Source organism: Myotis lucifugus, unplaced genomic scaffold (assembly GCF_000147115.1).
Source record: "Myotis lucifugus unplaced genomic scaffold, Myoluc2.0 scaffold_1, whole genome shotgun sequence".
NCBI lineage: Eukaryota > Metazoa > Chordata > Mammalia > Chiroptera > Vespertilionidae > Myotis > Myotis lucifugus.
The window spans coordinates 23,293,734-23,318,845 of NW_005871049.1; the positions used below are offsets into that span (position 1 = coordinate 23,293,734).

General features: G+C 45.1%; 2 protein-coding genes, 1 non-coding gene and 1 pseudogene across 3 annotated transcripts; 3 read left to right on the forward strand and 1 right to left on the reverse strand.

The window, feature by feature from the left end:
* The first annotated feature begins 1,714 nt into the window (after nt 1-1,714).
* On the forward strand, nt 1,715-6,526 carry LOC102431824 (annotated as a pseudogene).
* LOC111826604 lies at nt 3,536-3,642 on the reverse strand. Its single transcript, XR_002829963.1, has one exon. It is a non-coding gene; the product is annotated as a U6 spliceosomal RNA (small nuclear RNA).
* A 3,621-nt stretch (nt 6,527-10,147) lies between the features above and the next one.
* On the forward strand, nt 10,148-11,554 carry LOC102439165 (putative tripartite motif-containing protein 75). Its single transcript, XM_006081996.1, has one exon. The coding sequence runs from the start codon at nt 10,148-10,150 to the stop codon at nt 11,552-11,554; it is 1,407 nt and encodes a 468-aa protein (XP_006082058.1).
* A 10,774-nt stretch (nt 11,555-22,328) lies between these two features.
* On the forward strand, nt 22,329-23,735 carry LOC102439465 (putative tripartite motif-containing protein 75). The gene has a single exon (XM_006081997.1). The coding sequence runs from the start codon at nt 22,329-22,331 to the stop codon at nt 23,733-23,735; it is 1,407 nt and encodes a 468-aa protein (XP_006082059.1).
* Nucleotides 23,736-25,112: the final 1,377 nt, after the last annotated feature.

The following is a 25,112-nucleotide window of genomic DNA, read 5'->3' on the forward strand; positions in this document are numbered from 1 at the left end:
CCCCATGCATGAATTTCATGCACGGGGGCTCTAGTATATATATAAAAGGCTAATATGCAAAGTGTCCCCTTGGGAGTTCGAGTGGGAGACCAGGAGTTCGATTGCTCCCTATGATGTGCGCTGACCACCAGGGGATGGCGTGAAACGAAGGAAGGCCTTGGCCAGCAGCCGGAAGGCCCCATCAGCCCTGATTGTCGGCCAGGCCTAGGGACCCTACTCTCTAGTTTTGTATAAGAAAATACAATTGTCCCTCTACTATCTGAGCTGAGACATCTCAGTAATAAAAAGACAGATTAACAGGAAAAAAACAAGTTTAATAACATGTACACCTTCTATACAGATGGAAGAGACCCAGGAACAGATTTTCTCCCCAAAATGGCCTAAGCCATCACCTTAAATATAATTTTCAGCTAAAGACAAAATAAGGGTGGTGGGGGTGGGGCAGTTATGGTGCAGAGTGAACAAGGGAAAGATTGTCAGGCAGATTCAATGGGTGCCTTCTCCATTGATAAACAGTTTCTAGAGCTTCAGAGTCATCCTCTTCTTCCTGATACAGAAACACCCTTACACGTGGAGATTTCCCTTATAAATGTAAATCTCCTTCACAAAAGGGCAGCCTCACCGGTTCCAGATATTCTGCAGCACCAGCAGCCTTTCAAAAATCATCAGCCCCCAAAGAGGCATATGTTAGGGTGGCATATTCTGTTCCCCTTCAACAGCAGTATGTGCCCCAAAAGCCTCATTGGTGAAATATGATCCAGAGAATAAAAACATTCAAAACATGCAAATTGAATATAAACAAAACCAGGGAAAATATTTTCAGTATTTACTAATAAAATATGATCTCTAAATAAAGAATGCCTATAATACAAAGAAGTCAAAGAAATAAACAACCACAAAAACACAACTCCCCATGTAGAAAAAGAAAGCAACAGTTATGGAAAAAATGCAGAAACCTATTAATAATATGAAATTACATGTCTGCCCTGTTTACTATGCGTATTGTATTGGGAAGATTGAACAAATTGGTAGTACCCTGTTTTGGCTTAAGGAGGTAGGCCTTCCAGCGCTGCAGACAGCTGGAGTGGAAACCTTTTCCTAAGAAAGCTATGCTGAACTATCCATCAATAACTGAAAAATTGTTGCTTTGCCCTTATAATCCCACTAATTCTAACAAACATGTTAAGCACAAGAAAACAGGCCCCAACCCTGGGTTGTGTGGCTCAGTAGGTTGGAGTATCTTCTTGTATATCAAACGGTGGCATGTTCTTTCCAAGGGTCAGGAGTGACCATGATACAATGAATAGAGGATCCTCTCTCTCTCTCTTCTCTCTCTCTCTCTCTCTCTCTCTCTCTCTCTCTCGTATCTGTGTCCCTTCCTTCTATTCTCGAAAACCAATTAAAAAAAAAGAACCTGAAAGAAATTATTTTTTAAAAATATCTTTTTATTTATTTCAGAGAGGAAGGGAGAGGGAGAGATAGAAACATCAATGATGTGAGAGAATCAATGATGGGCTGCCTCCTGCACTCCCTCTACCAGGGACTGAGCCCACAACCCAGGTATGTGACCTTAATTGGAATTGAACCTGGGACCCTTCAGTCCACAGGCTGACACTCTACCCACTGAGCCGCTGCTCAGCTCAGGTCCTGTCTATGAGGCCCAGGCAAGACACCCTAGTTCTACAGGAGATGGGTGTAATGTGGAGGGACTGACATGGCTCGAACGATGACAACACAGCTGTGGCTCCTTCTGGTGTGGGGGGCCAAAGTATGGGCAGCCGGGCCCAGGACTGAGCTTCTCAATGTCTGCATGAATGCCAAGCACCACAAGGAAAGGCCAAGCCCGGAGGACAAGCTGCATGAGCAGTGCAGTCCCTGGAAGAAGAACACCTGCTGCTCTGTCAACACCAGCCAGGAAGCCCATAAGGATGTCTCCTAGCTATATAGATTCAACTGGGACCACTGCGGCCCGATGAAACCCGCCTGCAAGCGCCACTTCATCCAGGACACCTGCCTGTATGAGTGCTCCCCCAACCTGGGGCCCTGGATCCAGGAGGTGAACCAGAGCTGGCACAAAGAGCAGGTCCTGAACGTGCCCCTGTGCAAAGAGGACTGTGAGAGCTGGTGGGAAGACTGCCGCAGCTCCTACACCTGCAAGAATAACTGGCACAAGGGCTGGAACTGGACCTCAGGGTCTAATGAGTGCCCAGTGAAGGCTGCCTGCCACCGCTTTGACTTCTACTGCCCCACGCCTGCTGCTCTGGGCAATGAAATCTGGAGTCACTCCTACAAAGTCAGCAACTACAGCCGAGGCAGTGGCTGCTGCATCTAGATGTGGTTTGACCCAGCACAGGGCAACCCCAACGAGGAGGTGGCCAGGTTCTGTGCTGAGACCATGAATGGAGCTGGGCTCTACGGGGGCTGGCCTCTCCTGCTTGGCCTGGCCCCCAATGCTGCTCCTGCTGCTCAGCTGAGCTTCTGATACCTGGTCATCCCCACACAGTTCAGCCCCATGGCTCAGCTCCCATGGTGGGAGCTCTGTCCAACAGTTTGAATAAACTAGTTACCCCGCAAAAATAAAATAAATAAATAAATAAATAAATAAATAAATAAAATCAATAAAAACATATCATCGGGTGAGAATGTACATATATATGTTATATGCTTGGGACCTGACTACCCACCATGATCTGCCCAGTTAGGAATTTATGATCAAGATCACCCTGTGAGGTTAATATCCATAGAACCCTCTTACCCTCTTTTTTTTCCCCTCCACTGACAAAAGTCACAGTGATGGTGTTTATAATGGAAGAGGATATACACTATCTTAGTAACAGACATAAAAATAGCTATTCCATAAATGATACTAGCATTAGGTCAGTGCCCCATGACAAACAAATGAGTAAGGAATTAATAGATTAAAAAAATTTTTTTTTGCCTGGCTGGTGTGTCTTAGTTGTTGAGCGTTGACCCATGGACCAGGAGGTCAGTGGTTAATTCCTGGTCAGGGGACATGCCCAGGTTGTGGGCTTGATCCCCTTTAAGGGGTGTGCAGGAGGCAGCTGATTGATGTTTCCTTCTTGTTGATGTTTCTATCTCTCTATCCGTCTCCCTTCCTTTCTCTCTATAATCAATAAAAAAATATATTAAAAAAAAAAACACACCTCGGAGTACAAAGAGACTTCAGGAGTTATTTATTCCAAAACCTTATTTCTAGTGTTTTCTTTAAAAAAGCAAATGTTGCCCTAGCTGGTTTGGCTGGACATGCATAGAATGTATGCATATTTTTACTGGATCTGCCGACAAATATATAGAGTAAAAACTTTTCCAACATTCTGCATTTTATGGAAGGAAGGGGCCAGCACCCACAACTCACCCCCCCGCCCCACCCCATCCTTTCCCTTAACAATAAAAGATGCCTGGATTCCAGACACTCTTAAAATAGATTTGAGAATTAGTCCTCCCATCTCCTTCATCAATAAATCTGTCCTTGCCCCAAACTCTGATCTGTTGAATATTGGCCTTTTAAAAAAATACTAGTATATAATGCTTCACGAATTTTCATATCATCCTTGCACCGGAGCCATGCCAATCCTCTCCGTATGGCTAGAATTTTAGTATATGCGCTGCCCAAGCGAGCACCGGCCTTTCTTTCCAAGCATCGGGCAGGTGAACCTCGGGCCTGTTACAGCCCCCGCCCCCCGTCCGTCCGCACCCCCACAGGCCGCCGTCTCCCCAGTGAGCAGGGAAAGGAGAAATGATGCTGCTGGGAGCTTGCGTGCTGCGCGGGAGCCTGTGGCGGTTGAGAACTGCAGTATGATTTTGTGAATCAGAAAACAGACAAGCCCTAACCGGTTTGGCTCAGTGGATAGAGCGTCGGCCTGCGGACTCAAGGGTCCCAGGTTCGATTCAGGTCAAGGGCAAGTACCTTGGTTGCGGGCACATCCCCAGTGGGAGGTGTGCAGGAGGCAGCTGATCGATGTTTCTGACTCTCTATCCCTCTCCCTTCCTCTCTGTAAAAAATCAATAAAATATATTTAAAAAACAAAAACGGAGACAAGGACAGATTGTGGAAACACTTCCTTTAAGGGCAGAAGCTATTTTTTTTAAAAAATATTTTTATTGATTTTTTACAGAGAGGAAGGGAGAGATAGAAACATCAAGGATGAGAATCATTGCTTGTCTGACTCCTGCACGCCCCCTACAGGGGGAGATCGAGCCCGCAATGGGGCATGTGCCCTTGGCCAATGGAACCTGGGACCCTTTAGTCGCAGGCCCGACACTATTCACTGAGCCAAACCGGGCAGGGCAGAAACTATTAAGAGAACCTCTAAAGAAACAGGCTGAGACTTTTAGGCAATTTTTTTTTTAATCTTTATTGCGGAAAGTATTACATGTGTCCCGATTTCCCCCCCCCTTGACCCTTATTGCCCATCCCCGCCCCCGCCCCCTTGGCCTTCACCGCCCTATTGTCTGTGTCCCTGGGTTGTGCACATGTGCACACAAGTTCTCTTGTTGATCTCTTCCCACCCTCCCACCCTAGGCAATTTCATTTGAGAAAAACAAAATGGGGGCTTTTCAAGATATTCAAGAACGGAGTAAGAAACCAGACACTGTTAGAACTGGAGGGGAGGTGAACTGCCACCTTAAACAGAGGTGGAAAGTCAGAGAGGAAGACGGAGAATGTCGTAGGGGCCAGTCACCTTCCGGACGCTGCCTGTCGTAGGGGCCAGTCACCTTCCGGACGCTGCCTGTCGTAGGGGCCAGTCACCTTCCGGACGCTGCCGACAGGACTGTACAGCCGACGGGTTCATATTCGGTTCACAACCGTGAACAGGAAACTGGGACTGTGTCGCGCCCTTTGACCCGGACGTGGAAGACCCCTGGCTTCGCGGGCGGAGAGGAGCGCGCAGTGCCCCTCAGGCCTTGAGGACACACCTCCGCTCCGCCCTCAGCGCCGAGCAGAGACCGAGCGGAGAGGCTAGGTGAGCGGGTCTCAGGCCGCCGGTAGGCGGGACTCAAGGAAGAACCAGATGCGGGCGAGGCCGCGGGACCGGCGGGGTGGGGGCGCGGCCGGCGACCCGCGCTGGCGCCTCCTTGTGGTGGGTGGCGGCGGCCATGGCGGAAATGGCCGTCAGAGCGTTGTGAGGGCTGCCGGCGGCCGGAGGTTCTCACTGGATATTTTGTTTGTTTGTTTGTTTGTGTGTTTGTTTTCTTCTGTTTTTATTTTATTTTCTTTCACTGGGTATTTTGGAGCAGGTTCTCTGGCGGCAGAGTGGATACTTTAGTGTTTCACATGTGAAACGGCCGACATTTTGGAACATGCTTCCGTTTGGCAGACTGTATGTGTATTGGTTATAGTGTTGGCAAGTAGAGCTTTACTTTGCCTATCTCTGTACTCTTCGTCTATCTCCGTATCTTGAAAAGATGTTCAGCAGGGCTTTCGTCGCGGTACCGGGACCACTGCACTGACCGGAGGGCCCTGTTAGGCTGTGGTGCTCCCAGGTGCTTAGCAAGACCGCCTGGTGCTTCCGGTCAAGTGCAGTGCAGGCCCGCAGGGCGCCCCGCCGTTACCCGCCCAGGGGTCCAACCCCTCAGTCATGGGTTATCAGAGCGAAGGGTCACTGTCACAAAAAAAGAGGAGCACGCTGAGACTTGAAGGCCAACACCGTGAACTGACACGCATTTTCTTTTTCTTTCTTATATATTTTTATTGACACGCATTTTCTTGTATTCCATCTTCTAAAACTGACTGTAAAGTCCCACTTATCAGCAAGGGCCAGGTAAAAATACATGCATACAAAAATTCAAGAATACATGAGTGAAAAGCTTCTGTTTGCCATAACTTCTGAATCCAATTAAACTTTTGTGACATTTATAGTAATGACGAGTGCTAGAATTAAAACTCTCCACCTAGAACTTGTAAAGAAATTAACAGAAATTTACATTATTTTGGCTTAATTGTATGGCAGTTGTTCAGTAACTTTCCTCAACACTGGAGATGTTTCTTTTAAGTAAAATAAGGGGCCTGCAACCAAGGTATGGGCCCTGGACATGAATCGAACCCGGGAGCCTTAGGTCCACAGTGAAGCCTTGGTACTCTAACATTCTGCATTTGTAATACTCATGAGAGAAGGAATCATTGGGAGTAAAGTCTAAATATAATGGAATGAATGGGGGGCGGGGAGCTCAATTGGGAAAGATTTCTGTGGATATGTTGCCTAGGAGCTGTTTTTAGAGAAAGTGGAAGGGCGGGGGAGAGACACAGAGAGAGAAACATCGATGTGAGAGAGACACATCAATTGGTTGCCTCCAGCACAGGCCTGACCAGGGCCAGGATGGAGCCTGCAACCAAGGTACATCCCTTTGATCAGAGTGTAACCCAGGACCCTTCAGTCCCGGGACTGACACTCTATCCACGGAGCCAAACTGGCTAGCGCTGTACTAGGTTTTTGCTTTATAAGACTCACTGTTTTACAGATTGATAGCATATAATAAATGTTTTGATTTTTTTTTAATGTGGGTGATGTCAACTATAATTGAAAAATAAAGAAGAGAATGTGGGTAATTTTTTAGTAATCGATGTGAATACCAACTTGCCTAATAAGTAATCTGCCAAAAATAAATTGTGAGGCAGAATTTTAAAGCTCAAAGAATATTTCTCAAAGAAAGTAACAATTTGGCTGGGATCTGAAGAAAAATGCCAGTAAAAAGGGAGTAAACAGTGTGTAAGGGGCAAGGAGCTGCCATGGACAAAACCTGCTTGTGCAAAGTACTGTGGTAGGGGATGTCATAACCTGAGTATGGAGAGAGAGGGCAGGATTGCACAGAGAGGGTGAAACTGATGAGTTCAGAAGTTGTATGTTCCTGGGTGAGAAAAAGCAGGCCTCAGTCTTTCAAATTTATTCTTCTTCAGCAAAGATGGGATTAAAGGTGTTGAGAGGCTGGAAGAGGTTAATGAGGGGAAAAGGAGGACCTATAAAATATTTTCAACAATAAAGAATTATTATTTTTTTAAATCCTCACAGAGGATATTTTTCCATTGATTTTAGAGAGAGGAAAAGACAGAGAAACATCTATGTGAGAGGAACACATCGATTGGCTACCTCCTGCACACTCCCTGACCAGTTCTCAGGCAGCTGAGGAGACTGCAACCCAAGTACATGCCCTTGACCTGAATCAAGCCCGGGACCCTTAGGTCCACAAGCCGACACTCTATCCATTGAGCTAAACAGTATAGGGCTCACTAGTTTTGCCTTACCAACTTCAAAGGCTGGTGTGTGTGTGTGTGTGTGTGTGTTGGGGGGGGGTCCCCAGCTTTTCCTGACATTGAATTCCTGACCTTGAATTGCATTCTATTCATGTGATAAATCAGTTTTCCAACGTGGGGAGGTGTTCAGAGTAAATCTAATCTGGTCCAGTTCCCACCTACTTAGGTACACAGTTAGATATACCATGCATTTGAGAAGTATAAATGAAAAAAGCAAGTAAATCTTGATATACAGTATAGTGAAGCCTTGGTATCTAACTTAATTCATTCTAGAAGGATGTTCAAAAAGCGATTTTTTTTCAAAAACCGAATCATATTTATCCCATTAGAAATAATGTGAATTGATTTAATGCATTCCAAAATGATTCTCTGTTCTAGCCTTTCTTATATACACAGTACATGCCTCATGTACTCTTTAATCTATAAATAAACACTGCTTAAATTTATCCAATCACCCAATACTTGCCTTAAACGAATTTTTTTATATAAAACTGCCTCGGAAATGCTATCAGTGGTTAACCAGTTTTCGTTTATCCAATCAACAAGAGTCTTTCTACCTTTTCTAATATATATATTTTTTATTGATTTCAGAAATGAAGGGAGAGAAAGAAACATCAGTGATGAGAGAGAATCATTGATCCACTGCCTCCTCATGCCCCTGAGGATGGAGCCTGCAACCCAGGCATATGCCCTGACTGGGAATTGAACTGTGACCTCCTGGGTTCATAGGTCAACGCTCAACTACTGAGCCACGCCAGCCAGGCTCTACCTTTTCAATTGCCTGTGATTATTGTTTTGTGAGCACTTTTACACCCTTAGCAACATTAGCACTCTCTCTCTCTCTTTTTATTTTAATCCTCACCATAGGATATTTTCCCATTGATTTTTAGAGAGAGTAGAAGAGTGAGGAAAAGACAGAGAGAAACATCAATGTGAGAGAAACACATGGATTGGTTGCCTCCTACACACACCCTGACCAAGGCTCAGGCTAGGGAAGAGCCTGCAAAGGAGGTTCGTGCCCTTGACATGAATCGAAAACAGGAGCCTTAGGTCCACAGGCCTACACTTTTTCCACTGAGCCAAACTGGCTAGGGCAACATTAGCACTGTTGATGGTCACTTTATATTTTATGTTTGTGCTAATCATAGATTTAGTCAGTAGCAAAGGCATGCTTTCCTTTGTTTTTTGTCCAAGACACTTTTTGTCATTCTGAGGTAACAACATGAAAGAGCTGTCAGGTGGAAAACTGAAGTTTTGGTCGACAACTGAGACATTTTCTGTGAACAGTTTGGTCAAGAGAACTGAATTGTTTGAGATGGGAGATGAGGTTTGACTGTACCATGAATTCAGTGTTGTCAGAAATAACTGTTGTGTTTTGTTTGTTTGTTAATCCTTACCTGAGAATCTTTCTCCATTGATGTTATTAGAGACAGTGTAAGGCAGTGAAGGAGTGGGGTGGAGGAGAAAGAGAAAAACATTGCTGTGAGGGACAAGTCTATTGGCTGCCTCCTGAGCTCGCCCCCATTGGAGCTGAGGATCAAACCTGCACTAGGTACATGCTCTTGACCGGAAAACCCAAGACTCTTGGGTACATGGGTCAACACTGTAATTGGTGGCACACACTGGCCAGGGCAGAAATAACTGTATTTTAAGACAGAAAGTGCCAAATCCATTGCTGAGGTTTTTCAAAAATTGGAAGTGATTCAAGTTGGGATTTTTACATTTCTTAACCTGACTCTCTCTCTTTTTTTAAAAAAAATATATTTTATTGATTTTTTACAGAGAGGAAGGGAGAGGGATAGAGTTAGAAACATCGATGAGAGAGAAACATCAATCAGCTGCCTCCTGTACACCTCCTACTGAGGATGTGCCCGCAACCAAGGTACATGCCCTTGACCGGAATCGAACCTGGGACTTTTCAGTCCCCAGGCCAATGCTCTATCCACTGAGCCAAACAGTTTAGGGCTTAACCTGACTCTCTTAATGTTAAGGATGTTAAGCACTTTCCCTAATCCCCTAGATCAGTGGTTCTCAACCTTTCTAATACCGTGACCCTTTAATACAGTTCCTTATGTTGTAGTGACCCTATAAAAATTATTTTCGTTGCTACTTCATAACTGTAATTTTGCTGCTGTTATGAATTGTAAAATTCATAAAATTATTTTCATTGCTACTTCATAACTTTAATTTTGCTGCTGTTATGAATTGTAATGTAAATATCTGATATGCAGGATGTATTTAGGCAACCCCTGTGAAAGGGTCGTTCGACCCCCAAAGGGGTCTCGACCCACAAGTTGAGAACCGCTGCCCTAGATAATAAGTGACTAAAGCTGAAACTTAGCCCAGGGACAGAGAATCTAGCAGGAAACATTCTCACACTTTTGCAGTTACATGCAGACCCACAGTGACTAATGTGGATGTAGGTGACCTGTAGGGCTGGGGAAAAGAAATCAATGGTTCCCTCAAAGATGATAGTTAACAGGGCAGGGCCATAAGACAAATAGTAATCTTTTTATTTATTTTTTACATGAAACCATATTTTCTCATCCACAGGAACTAATAGGTTCTTAAGAGTCATAATTGCTCTCTGACTAAGAGAATTGCTGAACGTGGATTCATATCCTCTCTGCTGTCAAGGAAGTAGTCCTCCAACGACTTTGATTGGCTGCATGTGGGCAGTGGAGCTCCTCTGGACACCTACCTCTATAGCTAAGGACCTCACAGGACACCAAGGGCTGACCTTAATTGATAAAGAGAATTTACACAGGAAGGCCAGTGAGATCTGAAGGTGCATCTGCTTCTCAGTGGAGAGGTTTCACAGAGCTCAGCCTCTTGAAGAAACCCACCCACCTCAGTCTGTCCTTCATTCAGGGCCCAATGGCAATTGAAGCAGCTCTGGCAGTACTCCAGACAGAAATCAACTGTCCCATCTGCCTGGATGACCTGCGAGACCCTGTCACCATTGAATGTGGGCACAACTTCTGTCGCTCCTGCATCCAGCAGTCCTGGGCTGATGTGCAGGACAGGTTCCCTTGTCCTGTGTGTCGTCACCCATGCAAAGACAGGCACATGAGGAGCAACACCCAGCTGGGAAGGATGGTTGACATCACCAAGCTCCTCCAGATCACCAGGGGCAAGATGAAGCAGCAAGAAGAGAGGCGCTTCTGCAAGAAGCACAACAAGTCTCTGACCCTCTTCTGTGAGGAGGACCGAGAGCTGTTGTGTCCCCTGTGCACTCAGCCTCCTGACCACCAGGGCCACCAGGTGAGGCCCGTGGAGGAGGCTGCCTCTCATCACAGGCAAAGGCTCAGCAGTTACATTGAGCCCCTGAAGAAGCAGGTGGCAGACATTCAGAAATTAGTAGCCACCCAAGACAGGAAGCTATCAGAACTGAGAGAAAAGGTGGAAAACCGGAGAGCGAAGTTAGCCTCTGAATTTGATAATCTGATACAATCTGTAGAACATGAGCAAGAGGCAGTTCTCTCAAGGGTAGCTGCAGAAGAGAAGCACATTCAACGGAATCTCATTGCAAACAAAACTGCATTTTCAGACCACATTTCCAAACTTAAAGTTCAGCTAAAGGAGATGGCAGAGAAGAGTGTGATGTCAGATGTGAAATTGCTGATGAATATCAAGGGTGTCTTCCGCCATTGTGAAAACCTAGAACCTCCAGGTGTCTATTGCTTCCAGTTTAGTAGAGAAGAATTCAGTCTTCCTCCACAGTGTTCAGCCCTGCAGAAAATTATACAGAGATTTAGAGAAGAAGTTACTCTGGATCCCGAAACTGCACATCCTAATCTGGTTGTGTCTGAGGATAAAAAGTCTGTGACATTTGTGAGGAAAAAGCAAAGAGTTCATAAAAATCCGAAGGGATTTGCAGTTGACCCAGTTGTCCTGGGTACTGAAGGGTTTGACTGTGGCCGACATTACTGGGAGGTCCAGGTGGATGACAAGCCTGAGTGGGCCGTGGGGGTCTGTAAAGACACCCTTTCCAAGGAGGAAAAGCAGCCCCTGCTCAGACAGGAGAACAGATGTTGGACAATTCAGCTGAAGGATGGTGACTATGTGGCACAAGGGCCTGTTCCTGTCACCCTTGTGCTGAAGGAAATGCCCAGAGGGATTGGCATCTATCTGGACTATGAGTTGGGTCAGGTTTCTTTTTACAGTTTGAATGACATGTCTCACATCCATTCCTTCAGGGATACATTTTCTGAGGTGCTAAAGCCTTACTTCTATGTCGGATGTGATCCAAAACCTCTTACTGTCTTTGCATTAAAAGATTAGGAAGGATGAACTGTCACTTAGTTTCATTTTCTTCCTGTGATTTACAGACAGTAGGTAGAATATTTTTTAGTCATAATTTTATTTTAGTTTTATTTTTGAATGTATGTTTATTGATTTCAGAGAGGAAGGGAGAGGGAGAGGGAGAAAGAGATAGAAACATCAGTGATGAGAGAGAATCATTCATTGGCTGCCTCCTACATGCCCCCTACTGTGGATCCAGCCCCCAACCGAGGCATGTGCCCTTGACTGAATTGAACCTGGGACCCTTCAGTCCACAGGCCAAAGCTCTATCCACTGAGCGAAACCAGCTGGACCTTATTTTTATTTTATATATATACTAGAGGCCCGGTTCACAAAATTCGTGTGCAGGGAGGGGGTCCCTCAGCCCAGCCTGCACCTTCTCTAATCTAGGTCCATCGGACATTCCTCTTGCAATCCAGGACTGATGGCTTCTAACCGCTCACCTGCCTGCCTGCCTGATCACCCCTAACCCCTCTGCCTGCCTGCCTGATTGCCCCTAACTGCCTCTGCCTGCCTGCCTGATCGCCCCTAGCTGCCCTCCCCTGCCAGACTGATTGGCTCTAACTGCACTCCCCTGCTGGTCTGATGGCCCCTAACCGCCTCTGCCTTGGCCCCCACCACCGTTATTTTGTCTGGAAGGAGGCCTGGATGACTGGAAGATATCCAGTCAACCTGGTCTAATTAGCGTATTACCCTTTTATTAGTATAGGTATATTTTAATCTATATTGTTGAAAGTAGTACATAGGTCTTTGTGTAGGTAGAATTTTGTATGACTATCAGTGTTTTGGAACCAAAAATTTTTTTTGTTGATTTTTAGAGAGGAATAGAGAGAGAGAAACATCAATGTGAGAGGGGATCATTGATTGGTTGCCTCCAGATTGCACCCAGACTGGGGATTGAACCCCAATCTGGGTATGTGTCCTGACCCAGATCAAACCTGCCCACCCTTTGTTACATGGAACGTGCTCCAACTAACTGAGCTTCACTGTGCTGGGCTAGCACCAAAATTTTGTAAAAAGCACTTCTGTGACCTGAACACTTGGGATATGTCTGTCTCTCTCTCTCTCTCTCTCTCTCTCTCTCTCTCTCTCTCTCTCTCTCCATCTTTTTCCACCCATTTTTCTTCAAGAGCAAGGTGTGTGGGAACAAATGGAAGTGTGAAATATTTGGAATATTGATTGATCAATTCTTTCTAAAGTGTTTCTGAAATTTTAGGACTAGAATGTATTGATTATAAGTCACAGCTTCAATAAAGTTTTTGTATATTTACATGTATTACAAATTTTGTCTACGTTTCAGGATGTGGCTTTATGCATAAGTACATTACATATTCCAGGTGGGAAAGAAGATAGAATGGCGGGACTCTCAGTGGGTTTCTAATATTTTTGCATGTGTTGAGAGTAAGGAATTGATTGCTTCCAACTATTTTTAAAATATGTTTTTATTGATTTCAGAGAGGAAGAGAGAGGAGGAGATAGACAATTCAATAATGAGAGAAAATCATTGATCATCAGCCCACAACCCCGGCATGTGCCCTAGATCAGAATGGAACCCAGACCCTTCAGTCCACAAGCTGATGCTCTTTCCACTAAGCAAAACCAGATAGAGCTTCCAACCATTATTACGGATATTTTTATTTTAATATTTATTTTTCCTTTTTTTGTTAATTTTCACATGAGGATATTTTCCCATTGATTTTTAGGGAGAGTGGTAGAGAGAGGGAAAGACAGAGAGAAACATGGATGTGAGAGAAGCACATCAATTGGTTGCCTCCTGCACAAGCCCTGACCAGGGCCCTGGCCAGGGCCCTGGCCTGGGAGGAGTCTGGAACTAAGGTACATGCCCTTGATCTGAATCGAACCCTAGAGCCTTTGGTTTGCAGGCCCAGGCTCTATCCACTAAGTCAAACCAGTTAGGGCTCAATAGTAAATAAATAAATAAATAAATAAATAAATAAATAAATAAATAAATGGTGCTGAGAGGATCAAGAGAGAATAGCCAGGGTGCAAATTAGATCCTGCATATTAACAGAGATCATCCTTTCTGGACTGATAAAAGCATTGAAAATATGACTAGCTAACCCCTCCCTAGTGGGGGAGGAGCCACTGGACTTTGGCAGGCATTGTGTTAATAGCTAGGTCCGCCTAATGGTGTATATACACCAGGGTCAGGTCATGGCTCATGCAGTCCTGAGTAAGACTGTAGAAAGATCCTTGTGGGAGATTCGCCTTTTCCTTTTGGCATTACAGACCTGACCGCAGCTGTCTGCTCCTGGTAAGTCCTGATATGAGACCAAGTGAGTGTGGGAGGCTGGAGTGAAGTAAGACCACTGGGTTCCTGAGTGCCTGCTCTGTGCCCTGCTGAGAGACATGTACCTCCAAAGAGAATCCAAACACAGGATAGGCTTATTTAAAAACACATGAAATTAATTATGTTTTCCTGGTCCCCGTCAGAACCTTCAGTCACCTAAATGCCCTTTAACATTTTAGATATCCAGATCTGACCCCTGAGGAGTCAGGAATGGGAACGTTTGTATGGGGTAAAGCCAAGGCGAAGGTCCTCAAACACCCGCTGCACAGAGTTGCCCAGAGCCCTGGGTGGTAAAAACCCTGCTTTGTGTGCCGCTGCTCTCTATGAGCCTGGTCCTCACTTTGAAAGAATATCCTATTTCATATTAAAGTTATTTCATCACGAATGCTTTTTATTATGGTTTGGGTCCTTTGGGAAGTTTTGTACTAAGTCATAGAATGCTTGCTAAAATTTCAGAAACCAGGATTCCAACCTGAACTAAGCAGATGACAAAAGCCTCATGTTGCTGGTCTGGAGCTGCATGTGGACTCCTTCCATTATGTCTCAGGGAGGCCGGGTTTGTGTATAGGCGGAGGTAGGTGAGAGTGTTTGTGTATAGGAGGGCAGGGGAGAAGTTAGAGCCATGGGCTTGAATCCCAGATACTCAGAACCAGTATTGATTTGATCTTCCTTAATGGGCCTGGAGAGAGCCACCCACAGTATAAGCAGGTGGCCCAAAGTCTCAGTCCCTAAAGGAGACCCAGAGACCTGGCCAGTATTTTAGTTATTCAACAGCTTTAAACAGGGACCGAGGTGATAATTGGAGATATAGCCATGGCAAGGATCACAGGGAGGTTACAGTAATGGGGAATTGAGGTCATCCAAATGTGTGTGAATTTGCAACATGAGTTGAAAAAAATTCATGTTACTGCTTTTACTGTTCCTCGACACTGTGGCAACTGAGGAGACCAAACATGGAGGTCACTTCAGCCTCTTCTTGGTCTTTACTTAGATCAGTGCTGACTGTAGGGGAAAGCTCAATTATCTTGACTCGTTGTAGCTCACCAACATCAAAGGCTAATGCAACCGTGGGCAAACTACGGCCCGAGGACCTGATCCTGCCCGTTTGAAATGAATAAAACTAAAAAAAAAAAAAAGACTGTACCCTTTTATGCAATGATGTTTACTTTGAATTTATATTAGTTCACACAAACACTCCATCCATGCTTTTGTTCTGGCCCTCCAGTCCAGTTTAAGAACCCATTGTGGCCCTCGAGTCAAAAAGTTTGCCCACCCCTGGGCTAATGTGTGTGTATCTGCTCCCCAGCTTTTTCTCACATTGAATTCCTGACCTTGAATTGCATTCTATGCATGTGATAAATCAGTTTTCCTAGGTGGCTTGGAGTTCAGAGTAAATCTAATTGAATCTCACCGACTTAGGAACACAGTTGGATATACCCTGCATTTGAGAAGTGGAAATGAAAAGCAAGTAAATTTTGATATATAGTGGAGCCTGGGTCCTCTAACTTAATTCATCCTGGTAGCCTGTTGGAAAAGCAATTTGTTCAAACACTGAATCCTACTTCTCCCATTAGAAATAATGTAAATTGAATTTATACCAGCAGACCCTCAAATGATTCTCGGTTCTAACATTTCTTATAAACACAGTACAGGCCTCATGTACTGTTTAATTTATAAATAAACACTTTTTAAATTGATCCAATCACCCCTACTATCCTGAAAGATTTTTTATATGAAGCTGTCTTGGAACTATCACTGGCTTTTGTTTATCTAATTAACAACCAGTTTGTGTACCTTTTCAATTGCCCCTGACTGGTGTTTTGTGAGCTCTTTCACACCCTTAGCAACATCAGCACTCTTTATTACTTTTTTTTTTTTTAAATATTTTATTGATTTTTTACAGAGAGGAAGAGAGAGGGATAGAGAGTTAGAAACATCGATGAGAGAGAAACATCGATCAGCTGCCTCCTGCACATCTCCTACTGGGGGTGTGCCCGCAACCAACGTACACACCCCTGACCGGAATCGAACCCGGGACCCTTCAGTCCGCAGGCCGACGCTCTATCCACTGAGCCAAACCGGTTTCGGCCTCTTTATTACTTTTTTCTTTACTCCTCAGCTGAGGATATTTTCTCATTGGTTTTTAGAGAGAGTGGAGGAGAGAGGGAAAGAGAGAAAGAAATCTGAATGTGAGAGAAACACATTGATTGGTTGCCTCCTGCACATGCCACAACCAGGGCCAAGGCAGGGGAGGACCCTTGAGCCAAGGTAGGCGCCCTTGCCAAATGGCGTCTGACCAACCCTTAGGTCTGTAAGCCAATGCTCTACCCACTGAGCCAAACTGGATAGGGCTCAACAATAAAGATTAAAAAAAAAAAAAAGTGAGTACGACCCTAGCCGGTTTGGCTCAGTGGATAGAGCATCCGCCTGCAGACTGAAGGGTCTCAGGTTCAATTCTGGTCAAGGGCATGTACCTTGGTTGGGTGCTGGGGTCCAACCCCAGCAGGTCCAGGGGTCCCCAAAGGTGTGGACGGAGTCGGCAAAGAAGGAATGGCATGGAGACAGCCTTCAGTTGATCAGCAGCCTAGTCAGGACCTCTAGCCAGGATCTCCAGCCAAAGTTCTGGTCAGGATCTCATTAGGATCTGATGAGGATCTGATGATTATTGTCTCATTAGGATCTGATGATTATTGTCTTGTTACATCCGTATTTATACCAGCCGATTTTAATCCTGTCAATTTCTATTACAAAGGTTAGGGCGTTTCTTATCTCCATTCCAGGGAGTAAAGATTATGTAGCTTAACTACCCGCCTGGCACTTAATTAAGGGGTTGTATCTCCTCCCTAACCTCAGGGAAAAGTCCCCACCTGGGGAAACAACCTTTCTCGGAGAGGTGACCTTGGTTAAAACACATGGCGCTAAGGAGAGCAAACATATTAAGAACAATATGCTATATATGCCAGGTCCCTTGAAACATATGCTGTGCAGATGTTTTTTTCCTGCAGCGACTGTGTCAAGCAGCAAGGATGGACCGGCTTCCGGCAGTTGGGGGCACATTGGAGGAGGCAGCTGATCGATGTTGCTCTCTCATCGATGTTTCTCTATCCCTCTCTCTTCCTCTCTGTAAAAAATCAATAAAAGATTTTTTTTTAAAGAATGAGGTAAGAGACTGTTGCATTAGTCATGAAAAAAAAAAAGATGTGGCATAAGTCAGGATAGTTGTAAAAAAAGCAATGTGAGTATGTAAGTAGGTAAATACCTGGTGCTGACCTATGAATGAAGACAGTGGTGGGGGGTGAGGGCGGAGGATGGGAGGGGTACCGGGTGGAGGGGAGCTATGGGTGGGGAAAAAGAGGAACAACTGTAATAATCTGAACAATAAAGATTTAATTAAAAAAAATACCTGGTGCTGAGAGGATCAAGAGAGAATAGCCAGGGGGCGAATGAGATCATACATATTTTTTTTAAAATATATTTTATTGATTTTTTTACAGAGAAGAAGGGAGAGGGAAGGGAGAGGGATAGAGAGTTAGAAACATCGATCAGCTGCCTCCTGCACACTCCCCACTGGGGATGTGCCTGCAACTAAGGTACATGCCCTTGACCGGAATAGAACCCGGGACCCTTTAGTCCGCAGGCCGACGCTCTATCCACTGAGCCAAACCGGTTTGGCGATCATGCATATTAACAGTTTTAATCCTTTTTGGCCTCAGGAATACAATGAAAATCCTCTTACCCTGGTTCACCCCTCCCTCGTGGGGGACGAGCCAATAGACGTTGGTGGGCGTGGTTAATAACTGGAGCTAATGGGGTATATATACCAGGGACAGGTTAGGGCTCATGCAGTCCTGTGCCACGCTGTGGAGGGAGATCCTTGTGGGGGATTCAGCTTTCCCTTTTGGCGTTTCAAAACGGAGAAGAGCCGTCGGCTGCTGGTGAGTCCGGACAGGGGACCAAGTGGGTGCGGGAGGCCGGAGTGAGGAAGACCTGTGGGCTCCTGAGCACCTGAGCAGTGCCCCGCTGAGAGACATGTACCTCTAAAGGGAACCCAAATTCGGGATTGGCTTATTTTAAAACACAAGCGGTTAATTATGTTTTCCTGGCCCCCGTCTGAACCTTAAGTCACCTAAATGCCCTATCAAATTTTCGATATCCAGGTCTGACCCCCGAGGAGTCAGGAATGGGAACATTTGTATGGGGTAAAGCCAAGGCGAAGGTCCTCAAACACCCGCTGCACAGAGTTGCCCAGAGCCCTGGGCGGTAAAAACCTCGCTTTCTGTGCAGCTGCCCTGGAAGGGCCCAGTCGGCACTTCCCTGGGGGATTCTAATGCGGGTTCAGATTATTTTAGGACCCATGCTTGCATTATGGTTCGGGGCCTTCCTAAGCCATCAAATGCTTTTGCTAAAATTTCGGAAACCAGGATCCCAACCTGAACAAAGGGGGTGACAAACGCCTCACGGTGCTGGTCAGAAACTGCATGTGGACTTCCTTCCCTTATGTCTCAGGGAGGCCGGGCTTGTGCACACGCGGAGGTAGGTGAGAGTGTTTGTGTATAGGAGGGGAGGGGAGGTTAGAGCCATGGGCCTGAATCCCAGATACTCAGAACCAGTATTGATTTGATCTTCTTTTATCGGCCTGGAGAGAGCCACTCACAGCATAATCACGTGGTCCAAAGTCATTCAGTCCCTACTGGACACTCCCAGGCCAGGCCGGTATTTAGTTATTTAACAGCTTTAGCCAGGGCCTGGGGATACACGGCGACATTCACGGGGAGATGACAGTAATGGAGAACTGAAATCTTCCAAATGTGTGTTAATTTGCAACCTGAGTTGAAAAAATTCATGATACTGCCTTTACTGTTAACCACGCCCACCAAAGGCCAGTGGCTCCTCCCCCAGGGGGGAGTGATGAACCAGAGTAAGAGGATTTTCAGTGCTTTCCTGAAGCCAGAGAGGATTAACTGTTAATAGGCATGATCTAATTTGCCCCTGGTATTCTCTCTTGATCCTGTCAACACCATTTATTTACTTATTTTTTTAAATTATATTTTTATTGATTTCAGAGAGGTAGGCAGAGGGAGAGAGACATAGAAACATCAATGATGAGAAGAGAATCATTGATTTGCTGCCTCCTGCACGCCCCTTATTGGGGATGGAGCCCATAACACTGATGTTGGCCATGACTGGAATCCAACCGTGACCTCTGGGTTCATAGGTCTACACTTAACCACTGAGCCATGCCAGCAGGGCATTTATCTTTTTTTTAAATCTCTAGTGTTGAGCCCTATCTGGTTTGGTTCAGTGGATAGAACCTCAGCCTGCAGACCTAAGGGTTCAGGTTCCATTCCATTCAAGAGCCCCTACTTGGTTGCAGACTCCTCCCCTTCCTGGGCCCTGCACAGGCATGTGCAGGAGGCAACCAATGGATGTGTTTCCCTCACATCCTGGTTTCTCTAGCTCTTTCCCTCTCTCTTCTAAGCTCTAAAAAACGTTGACATATTACCCTCAGGATTGAAAAAAAAAAAAGAATAGAGTGCTAACTTTGCTATGGGTGTGACAGTGCTCAGAAACAACAATCACAGGCTATTGAAAAGGTTAAAAAAAACTGTTGTTGATTGGATTAACTAATAGCAATTAACCAGTGATAGCATTTCCTAGGCAGTTTTATATTAAAAAGTCCTTTAAGCCCTATCCGGTTTGGCTCTGTGGATAGAGCCTTGGCCTGCGGACTCAAGGGTCCCAGGTTCCATTCCAGTCGAGGGCATGTACATTGGTTGTGGGCACATACCCAATGGGGAGTGTGCAGGAGGCAGCTGATCAATGTTTCTCTCTCATCGATGTTTCCAACTCTCTATCCCTTCCACTCTGTAAAAAATCAATAAAGTATATTAAATACAAAAAACACACAAAAAATACCAACAAAAAACAAACAACCAAACAAAAATCCTTTAAGGCACTGATCTTAGCAGAAACCAAGTGGACTACCTACCATTATCTCTCAGGGAGGGCGGGTCTGGGTAGAGTTTTTTTTATGTATTTGGGTGCTCCTGCATTGGGTGCATATATGTTTACCAGGTTATATCTTTGATGTATTGATCCCTTTAGTATTATGAAGTGGCCTTCCTTGTCTCTTGTTATGGCTTTCACTTTGAGGTCTATTTTGTCCGATATAAGTATTGCTACCCCAGCTTTTTTTTCATTTCCATTTGCCTGAAAGATATTTTTCCATCCCTTCACTTTCAGTCTGTGTGAGTCCCTTCTAATGAGGGGGGTCTCTTGTAAACAGAAAATGTATGGGTCATGTTTTTTTATCCATTCAGCCACTCGATGTCTTTTGGTTGGAGCATTTAGTCCGTTTACATTTAAAGTTATTATTGAAAGGTACTTGTTTGTAGCCATTTCTTTTTTTGTGTGTGGCTGTTTTCTTTCTGAGCTTGTTATTTCTTCTTTTTACACCAGTCCCTTTAGCATTTCTTGCATGGCTGGCTTGGTGGTGATAAACTCCCTTAGCCTTTTTTTGTCTGTGAAGCTTCTTATTTCCCCTTCAATTTTGAATGATAGCCTTGCTGGATAGAGTATTCTTGGATTCAGTCCTTTGCTTTGCATCACTTTGTAGATTTCCGTCCATTCTTTTCTGGCCTGATGTGTTTCTGTTGAGAAATCATTTGATAATCTAATGGGAGATCCCTTGTATGTAACTTTCTGTCTCTCTCTTGCAGCCTGTAAGATTCTCTCTTTGTCCTGAACATTTTGCCATGGTAATTATGATGTGTCTTGGTGTGGGTCTTTTCGGGTTCACCTTGTTTGGGACTCTCTGGGCTTGTGTGACCTTTTTCTTCCCCACCTCAGGGAAGTTTTCTGATATTATTTCTTCGAATAGGTTTTCTAATCCATGTTCATCTTTCTGTTGTTCTGGCACCCCTATTATTCGTATGTTGTTTCGTTTCATGTTGTCCCAAAGCTCCCTTAGGCTCTCCTCCTGTCTTTTAATTTTTTTCTCCATTTGCAGTACAGTTTGAGTGTGTTTTGCTTCCTTGTCTTCTAATTCACTAATTCGGTCCTCCGCTTCTCCCAGTCTACTGTTGATACTTTCAATGTTGTTTTTTATTGCAGCTATGTCGCTCTTCATTTCTTCTTGGGACTTACTTAAGTTGTTGATTTTTTCATCTGTTTCTTCTTGCTTCTTGCACATCCGGTGCATGTACTCTAGGACCCCTATTCTGAATTCTTTTTCCGTCATGTTGCATATCTCTGTCTTACTTAGCTGCTTTTCTGTCGAGTCCTCCTTTTCTTTCCTTTGGGGGTTTCTTTGTCTACCCATGTTTGATCTCACTGACACATCTAGTTGTTGAGTTGTTCAGTGGCTGCTCCCTGGGTGGCAGTGGCTCCTCGGGCTGCGGTTGCTCCTTGGGCGGTTGTGGTAGCAGCGGCTCCTCCGTTGATAGCAGGGTCTCTGGTGGGTGCTGTTCACAGCTGTGCTGCCTCTTCTGGCTGGTGGGGGGAGGCTTTATGTACAGCTGCTGTTCCTCAGACAGAGGGTGTGGTGATCAGGAGGCTGCTGTTGCTTGGATCTGCTGCGTTGATTTAAAGGCACAAAATACAACACAACAAGGCACAACCTACCAGGCACTGAACACAAATATATTCACGATATTAATAACCCCAAATAAAGGTGACCACCCAAATTAAGAGAATTAGGGGATAAGGAAGACAGAAGAGGAAAAGATAAAAGATAAAAAAAGAAAAGAAAAATAAGAAAAAAAAGGAGTGCAAAAATGAAATTGGGAAAAAAGGGGGGGGAAAGAGCAAAAAGAGAGAATGAAGTAGAAGAGGGGAAGAGACTCTGAGAGCCAAATTTTTTAAACTTAAACTGTATTGGTAGATACATTGTTATTAACTTAATTAGAGTACTCCTAAGGCAAAGGAAGAGCCACACTCAAAGGGCCAAAGAGCCACATGTGGCTCGTGAGCCGCAGGTTGCGGACCATGGCCCTAGATAATAGGTGACTAGAGCTGAAACTTAGCCCAGGCTCAGAGAATCTAGCAGCAAACATTCTCACACTTTTGCAGTTCCATGCAGACCACAGTGATTAAAGTGGGCAGAGGTGACCTGTGGGGCTGGGGAAAAGAAAGCAATGGTTCACTTAAAGGTGGCAGCTAACAAGGTAGGGCTACAAGACAAATAATTAGTCTTTTTCTCTCTTTTTTACATGAAACTGTATTTTCTCATCCCCAGGAACCAATCAGTACTGAAGAGTCATCGTTGCTCCTTGATCAAGAGAATTGCTGAACTTGGAATCATATCCTCTGAGCTGCCAAGGACAGTAGTCCTCCAAGTACTTTGATTGGCTGCAGGTGGCCAGTGGAGCTCCTCTGGGCACCTATCTCTATAGCTAGGGACCTCACAGGACACCAGGGGCTGACCTTAATTGACCAAGAGAAATGGCAGGTGAAGAAGCTGTGGCAAAACTCCAGACAGAAATCAACTGTCCCATCTGCCTGGGTATCCTGGGAGACCCTGTCACCATCGAATGTGGGCACAACTTCTGTCGCTTCTGCATCCAGCACACCTGGGCTGATTTGCAGGACAGGTTCCCTTGCCCTGTGTGCCGTCACCCATGCAAAGAGAGGCACCTGTGGAGCAACACCCAGCTGGGAAGGATGGTTGACATGGCCAAGCACCTCCAGATCACAGTGGCCAAGATGAAGCAGCAGGAACAGAAGCGCTTGTGTGAGAAGCACAACCAGGCCCTGACCCTCTTCTGTGAGGATGACCTAAAGTTGTTGTGTCCCCTGTGCACTCAGCCCCCTGACCACCAGGGCCACCACGTGAGGCCCGTGGAGGAGGCTGCCTCTCATCACAGGCAAAAGCTCAGAAGTTACATTGAGCCCCTGAAGAAGCAGCTCGCAGACCTTCAGAAACTATTAGCCACTCAAGACAGGCAACAATCAGAACTGAGAGAAAAGGTGGAAAAGCAGAGAGTGAAGTTAGCCTCTGAATATGAGAGTGTGTTAGCATCCATAGAGTGTGAGCAAGCGGCAGTTCACTCAAGGCTAGCTGCACAAGAGAAGCACATTCTACAGAATCTCATTGCAAACAAAGCTGCATTTTCAGACCACATTTCCAAACTTAGAGCTCTACGAAAGGAGATGGCAGAGACGAGTGTGGTGTCAGATGTGAAATTGCTGATGAACATCAAGGGTGTCCTCCCCCGTTGTGAAAACCTAGAACCTCCAGGTGTCTATTGCTTCCAGTTTAGTAGAGAAGAATTCAGTCTTCCTCCACAGTGTTCAGCCCTGCAGAAAATTATACAGAGATTTAGAGAAGAAGTTACTCTGGATCCCGAAACTGCACATGCTAATCTGCTTGTGTCTGAGGATAAAAAGTCTGTGACATTTGTGAGGAAAAAGCAAGGAGTTCATCGGAATCCAAAGGGAGTTGCAGACGACCCAGTTGTCCTGGGTTCTGAAGGGTTTGACTGTGGCCGACATTACTGGGAGGTCCAGGTGGATGACAAGCCTGAGTGGGCCGTGGGGGTCTGTAAAGACTCCCTTTCCAAGGAGAGAAAGCAGCCCCTGCTCAGACAGGAGAACAGATGTTGGACGATTCAGCTGCAGGATGGTGACTATGTGGCTCATGGGCCTGTTCCTGTCACCCTTGTGCTGCAGGAAATGCCCAGAGGGATTGGCATCTACCTGGACTATGAGATGGGTCACGTTTCCTTTTACAGTTTGAATGACATGTCTCACATCCATTCCTTCAGGGATACATTTTCTGAGGTGCTAAAGCCTTACTTCTATGTCGGATGTGATCCCAAACCTCTTACCATCCGTGCTTTAAGAGATTAGGAAGGATAAACTATCACTTTGCTTCAATTTCTTCCTGTGATTTATAGGCAGTAGGTAGAATTTTTTTTAATTATAATTTTATGGTTACTTTATTTTTTAATATATTTTTATAGATGTCAGAGGGAAGGAAGAGGGAGAGTGATGGAAACATCAGTGATGAGAGAGAATCATTGATTGGCTGCCTCCTGCACACTCTCTACTCTGAATCCAGCCCCCAACCGAGGCATGTATTGTTTTTTTTTTTTTTTTAATATATTTTATTGATTTTTTACAGAGAGGAAGGGAGAGAGACAGAGAGCCAGAAACATCGATGAGAGAGAAACATCGATCAGCTGCCTCCACACATCTCCCACTCAGGATGTGCCCGCAACCCAGGCACATGCCCCTGACCGGAATGGAACCCGGGACCCTCCAGTCCGCAGGCCAATGCTCCATCCACTGAGCCAAACCGGTTTGGGCCAGGCATGTGTTTTTAACTGAATTTAACCCGGAATCCTACAGTCCACAGGATGAAGCTCTATCCATTGAGCTAAATCAGCTGGACCTTATTTTTACTTTATATATATGTTGTTGAAAGTATTACCTGGTTTTTGTGGGTAGAATTTTATATACAGGTATCAGTGATCTAGCATCAAAAATTTTTTCTTTGGTTGTGTTGATTTTTAGAGAGGGAAACATCAATGTGAGAGGGCACCACTGAATGGCTGCCTCCAGAATCCACCCATGCCCTGACCCAGAATCAAACCGGCCCACCCTTTGGGTTCATGGGACAATTTTCCAACTAACTGAGCCACACTGGCCAAGGTTAGCACCAATTTTTTATTAAAAACACTTCTGTGATTTGAATACTTGTTTTCTCTTTCTCTCCCCCCCTCTCCCTCCCCTCCCCCCATTTTTCTTCAAGAGCAAGGTGTGTGGGAACAAATGGAGTTGTGGAGAATTTGGAATATTGATTAATCAATTCTTTCTGAAGTGCTTCTGAAATTTTGGATTAGAATGTTCATTATAAGGCACAGTTCAATAAAGTTTTTGTATATTTACATGAATTGCAAATTTTGTCTATGTTTCAGGATGTGCCTCTATGCATAAGTACCTTATGTATTCCATCCAGGTGGGAGAGATGGCAGAATCATGGGGGACTTTCAGTGGTTTCCTCTTATTTTTCCTTGTGTAGAGAGTAAGTTACTGATTGCTTCCAACTATTTATTAAAATACTAGGGGCCCGGTGTATAAAAATTTTGCACTAGAGGGGTTGGTGAGGTCCCTCAGCCCAGCCTGCCCCCTATCACATACTGGGAGCCCTCAGGGGATTTCTTACTCCCTGCTCCCTGCTCACCTTGGGTAGAAGACCTAAGCCACTGTCTATCCTCCCTTTGT